Source organism: Chondrus crispus, genomic scaffold (assembly GCF_000350225.1).
Source record: "Chondrus crispus Stackhouse genomic scaffold, scaffold_225, whole genome shotgun sequence".
In the NCBI taxonomy this organism is placed as follows: domain Eukaryota; phylum Rhodophyta; class Florideophyceae; order Gigartinales; family Gigartinaceae; genus Chondrus; species Chondrus crispus.
The window spans coordinates 145,870-151,844 of record NW_005179102.1 but is presented as its reverse complement, the minus strand read 5'-3'; the positions used below and the strand labels follow the sequence as shown (position 1 = coordinate 151,844).

Here is a 5,975-nt window from a genome sequence, read left to right as displayed (position 1 = left end):
ACACCAATCGACCAAGTCAACATCTATCGATGTAGGTGGGATTTTTCTGTATTTGCGTTCTTGGACACGATCTGCTATGTAAATAATTATGAGAAATTGGAGTGATAGGAGATACATCAGGGCCAAACTCACACAACATGTCCAATAGAAGTACTCCATTTGTTTTACAACAGTAACTACATTCACGAACACCGTACCCTATGGTGTTGGTGTCCCGATCGGTGGAACTTCATCCAAACTTGATGAGGGCGCAGGCGTCCGTTTCGCCGAGAATTCGTTCACAGATGACAGGGGCGTTGGGGTGTTGGTCAATACAACTGCAACAGCGCTTGATGACATGAGCAATGTCCCAGTCGATGGGAGTGGTGGCCTACCAGTAGGTGACGGTACCGGGGTACGCCACGCCCCCACAACGCTGACAAACAGTGATGGCCTCGGTGATGCCGATGGTTCACACTCAGCAGAGACTTCACAAAGTCGCCGGCCGTCGAAGACCCAGGTACGGACCCCCCATCTCAAATCAACAGCTTTATACACACGTGCAAATTCATCCCTCCGTTTATAGCGCATATCCCCTTCTTTCTACGTTTTCCATTTCTCCGCCACACGCCCTGTTCCAGGTCCACTACCAAATCCCCTACATACCTTCTGAGGTCTTCTGCTTGCCAGAAACAGCAGACTGATCCTGACGTTTCGGACGTTTCGCGGGCTGTGTCTCAGTCGAACCACTTGATCTCCTCTTCGTAGTAGAATTCTGGGCAATGGGTCCGACCTTAGACTGTCGCTTTTGCGAGTCTTTGGACTTCACCGAGTCTGCCCATGCACTTCTGTCGCCCTTGTTTTTTCTAGAGACTTCGCCCTCCCGCCTTTCACGAGTTGAGTTGAATGATTCGTTCGATTCGTCGCCCTGAACAGGGCTTGGCGATTTGGGTCTCATCCCCGACACCATCGCGCTGGCCTTGCACTCTTTCATGACCTTGGCACGACTGGCGCGATGGCCTGCCGCTCCTTTTGCAGCAGCCTCATTCTGTTCAAGACATTCCGCGGCTGGGGGTGAACCAGGACTTCCTGAAATATTCGAGGAGATGGCGGAGCCGTGGCGAAATGAAGAAGGTTGACGGGTTGGTTTCTTGGTCTCATCATTGGAAAGTTGTCTCTTGCTCTTTTGACCCTTCTTTCCAGAGGTGGAGGCCGGAGCTCGTCAACAAGACAGGAAGCATCCAATCGGAGCTCGCCAACAAGACAGGGGCCACCCGCGGGACAAAGAAATCACGCACGTTTTACTTTGAAAAACGCCATTAAATTTTGGGGGACTGAAGCACCGAGCGCGATTGAGCACGATGGTATCGAATCGATGGTCCCACTTGGTGTTCTGATGGAGGGAAGCATCGAGGGAGTCGAGAGAAATATAGATCGTAGTGTGGAGTTGTAAGATTGCGGGTCGAGAAAGGCAATGATGGTGACGCTATGAGCAACCTTGGGTGCGGTGAAATCTGTGAAGCTGTTTGAACTTGGGGTGGAAGGGCACGGAGATGCTGAGGCGATGGTGAGGCTTTGCGACATGCAAATACGACGTGCGGAGGTCGTGCGAACCAACGCGGGCCGCGGCGCCGAGTTGTACGAGTGTGCAATCCAGATGCGCCAAGATCACGATGCTATGCTCGGCATGACGCTCCTACTGCGGGACGGAGGGGACGGGTTTTGCGATGGATGCAGAGAGAGCTTCGAGGCTGTTGTAGTGCGCAATGCAGGGGCATGGAGAAGGAGAGGCAATGGCGCTTCATCCCAGCCTGGTGCGGGACGGAGCTATTATAGCCAATATGTCACTGAGGGCAGACGTGGTATAGGGGTAGGGTAACCTTGCTCGGTTGTCACAGGCATTGGCACGTGTTTGGGTGATGATGTTGCAGCACTGCACATCCTTCTATGCTCATGCGTAGCCCCTCTCCATCTACCATCAAATACGCACGAGGCACTCCCTACACTTCGCGCCAGCACTAGAGTAGAAGCACCATGAGTCTATTTGCATTTATGCAGATGACATTACAAGGCTGATAATGCTTGTGGAAAATGGGCATGTTTCTTTCTCTTGTAATTTGAATATGAAGTTTATTGCAGAGCGGAAGTGCAAGTCATTCCAGATTGGTTCTGGTGAAGTTGCCCATGGACTGTAGTGATGCTTGTGAAATTTAGAATAAGTGACTAATCGGTTGGAGGGATAGGACAACTGCAATAGTTCATCATTTTTGATCTGGATTATCAAACAAAGCGTCAGTGTACATTAGGTAGGAAGGAGCCTAGGGCGAAACTGCAAAGAGAAGCTTAGACTGCTAGTTTAAGTTGCTACCCGTATCACTCCCGTGTGCCAAAAGTGACGTATTTATGACGTTGGTCAGTCGTGGCTCGACTTCTTCCCGCGCAATCACAAATGCTTTTTCTTGGTAAATGGCAGGGGTCTTCAGGCTCATCGTGAACCTGTCCATGAACTCTGGGAAACAGAAAAGGCTTCGGTGCACTGATCAATAGGGTATCCCGATAGTGAATGGCAGGAGGAAGAAGAGAAGGAGGCTTTGGGGGCGTGTTCTCTACCTTCATGATTTCATGAAGGAAGACGCGTGCGATTAAAGCATGAAAATATCTCTGCCTCCTGTGTCGTACCGGCATAGTGCTTATCGCTTTCCTGCACTCACACTTGAAACCGTCGGTGCTTCATTTCGCCCATCTCAACTATCACAATGACGAACACCGTAAGGTTACATTCCAAGGGAATACATCTTGGTTACAAGCGTAATCTACGTAACCAGCAGTGTGGCCAGTCACGCCTTCTAATCGACGGCATCAAGGATCGGATCGCAAGGATGCCCAGTTCTACATGTGTAAGCGAGTAGCTTACGTCTACAAGGGTCTAGTCGAGAAGAAGACTCCGAGCGGCGCCTCGAGAAAGTATCGCGTTATGTGGGGCCGCATTATTGCCCTGCACGGAAACAACGGTCACGTACGCGCGAAATTTCGCAATCAGTTGCCACCAAATTCCATCGGAAAGGGCGTTCGCGTCATGCTTTACCCCAGTACAATTTAATCACCTCAGAGCCCTGTTCTCTGTGTTTCTCTTCAACGGCCGATGCGGAGACGGCCTACTTCCTTCAGGCCTGTGACTGAGCGCCATCTATTGCGCTTTAGAGTACGGATACTTCCATTGATCAGCAAAGAGAAACAAGTGCCACTGACAGAAGAAGCGAGTGACTCCAAGTTACAGAGATTTGTACATGGTAAAGCAGCGAGAATTTTGCGATCGTTTCTATTTCTTTAGTTAGAGTGTTTGCTGTTTTTTTTGGCGTGTTAATTTCTTTGCTTTCAACTTCTGAAGCCAGCAAAAAATAACTTAACGGTGGGTGTGTTCCTCTCGACGTCCCCGAGTAAGGATACAACATTCCGAAGCGATGCCGTATCATTTGCTGCGATTTCAAGCAAGAATGAAGCAGCCCCCGTTGACTGGCTCGCCTTACTTTTGGTACTTACGGATTTGGACGGCAGTGAGAGCACAATCTTCGATAAACAGATCGAGAAAAGAAGTAGACCAATCCGATTAGGGGATTTAGGGGACTAATGCCAAATGGCGGCAGCGGCGGTGCCAGCGGCGGGGGCGGCGGCGGCACAAGGACGAGGGCAGAGCAAGAGGACGGCAGAGGCAGGGGGATAGGGATAGACACAAAAAACAACGCAGCAACAGACCATCCCAGTAATCCAGGTCCGTCACTGCGTCTGTGGTCCCAGCATAAAGCGTTTTGGCTTTTGTAAGACTTGAATCTTTAGTGCAGATGTGCAGTATGAGTGATAGCGCCCTGCGTGAGTTCCTTGAAAGCAGTGATGCAAGAAAAGTGGCTTTAGAAAGTCGAAATTTCAATTTTCTTATACTGCCAGGTTCGATATAGAGCCGTTTTCGTCCCACAGACACAGGTCAGCACTATATTACCCATACAGGAAATGTTAGTATGGGTGGCCACCCATACTAGAATTGCCCTCCGAAAAGTTATCAAATTTTAATAAAGTTGTAGTATGGCTGGCCACCCATACAGCAAAACGAAATCTTGTCGCGCGACAACCGCACTAGAATCACACCCAAATCACCCCCCAAAACATTACCAAAAATCACCCTAACGCAATGTATTACACGTGCGAACAGAAATGCTTTGTATGACACGTGGTGATCAAAACGCAATCTATAACACGTTACACTGTCGAACATTAATTAATGCATATTATAAACACTATATATTTAACTATGATGTAATTAATGTCGAGCAGCACAGTACCATCATTAGAACAATGGTACTCCGAAACAACGCGTCCTTAGGACGCCATCCTGGAACATTACACTGTCGGACATTAATTAATGCATATTATAAACACTATATATTTAACTATGATGTAATTAATGTCGAGCAGCACAGTACCATCATTAGAACAATGGTACTCCGAAACAACGCGTCCTTAGGACGCCATCCTGGAACATTACACTGTCGGACATTAATTAATGCATATTATAAACACTATATATTTAACTTTGATTTAGTTAATGTCGAGCAGTACCATCACTAGAACAATGCCACTCCGGAACTCCGCGTCCTTAGGACGCAATCGCCGAACATTACACTGTCGGACATTGATTAAGTCGCCACGTCTAAAACATTGAATTTTGGTCGCCACATGTACTTCATTGCATTTTGGTCATTCACACGTGAAGTACATTGCATTTTATTCGCCACGTGTAATACATTGCATTTTTGTCGTGCAACAAGATTTTCAAAAGCTGTATGGGTGGCCAGCCATACTGGAATCGACCTCCAAAAAATTAGCAAAAATTACATTAGTTGCAGTATGGCTGGCCACCCATACAGCTTTTGAAAATCTTGTTGCACGACAGAACATTGCATATCATACCAAATACTTGCCCTGCTCTTGCAAGCCTGGGCGATGTACCCTGATATTTTTGAGAGCCCTGCAGGACTCTATAGTCGAAAAAAACCCCACTATAACTGAACAACAAACTTTACTTATATATCTTTTGCCAATCAATCGTGGAATCGACTACGTCTTTAAGCCCCAATGTCACAATACGAAGTCTAGAGTGCCCTAGAGTGCAGTAATAAGTCTGCAAATAAATAGACCCAATGCATTAAACAAGCACACCAACTGGAATGGATGTCGTGCGCGAGGACTGCTATTAATTAATCCCCTACTCCGTCAATCCCCTAATTAGAAATATTGCAATTAGTAAATAATTGACGTTAATATTTAATGATCATTTAATTGTTGCACAAGCTCTACCATCATCCAGACAATGGTGCTCCAAAACCGAGCGTCCTTGGGACGCGATCTCGTTATTAATTAACGCATATTGCAATCATTATATATTTAATGCTCACGTACATGGCTTTCACACAACTTTCGATGACAGCAAGATCCGACAATTGTACAACAGTGTTGTTCGTTATTACGAAGTCTTCTTGTGAGCCCACAGTAGAGCCTCTCTGCCTGTGGAGAGATCGGAGTTCTGGAAGGCGCAGGGCCGAAAGGTGCATGCACCGTTTGGGGGGCTGGAAGCGTTTGGTTGTGGTGCAAATATTTCTTAAAATGACGATGTCGTACGACACCCTTCGCCAGTCTGTGATCAGTGACCACTGATCACAGACCCATTGATCACAGGGCCATTTGCTAAAAAAATTGGGAATCTTTTACAGCAAGGACGATGTCGTACGACACCCTTCGCCGGTCTGTGATCAGTGACCACTGATCACAGACCCACTGATCACAGACCCACTGATCACAGACCCACTGATCACAGACCCACTGATCACAGGTCCAAAATCTAAAACATTTTCTAAAAATTTGCAATCTTAAGTTTTGGTGATGACAACTTCGCCACGAGCGATACCCGCTCTACTCACAGGCCTGTTGACAGTTTTTTCGCCCTA

At 47.3% G+C, this 5,975-nt stretch overlaps 2 protein-coding genes across 2 annotated transcripts; both read left to right on the top strand.

The window, feature by feature from the left end:
• Nucleotides 1-2,735: 2,735 nt before the first annotated feature.
• On the top strand, nt 2,736-2,888 carry CHC_T00004308001 (hypothetical protein). Its single transcript, XM_005715688.1, has one exon. The coding sequence runs from the start codon at nt 2,736-2,738 to the stop codon at nt 2,886-2,888; it is 153 nt and encodes a 50-aa protein (XP_005715745.1).
• A 65-nt stretch (nt 2,889-2,953) lies between these two features.
• On the top strand, nt 2,954-3,079 carry CHC_T00004307001 (hypothetical protein). The gene has a single exon (XM_005715687.1). It carries the CDS (start codon nt 2,954-2,956, stop codon nt 3,077-3,079), a length of 126 nt encoding a protein of 41 aa, XP_005715744.1.
• The last annotated feature ends 2,896 nt before the right edge of the window (nt 3,080-5,975 follow it).

Excerpts from the sequence above, each read along its gene's own strand:
- CHC_T00004308001 (XM_005715688.1), top strand. The coding sequence starts at position 2,736 with ATGACGAACACCGTAAGGTTACATTCCAAGGGAATACATCTTGGTTAC.
- CHC_T00004307001 (XM_005715687.1), top strand. The coding sequence starts at position 2,954 with ATGTGGGGCCGCATTATTGCCCTGCACGGAAACAACGGTCACGTACGC.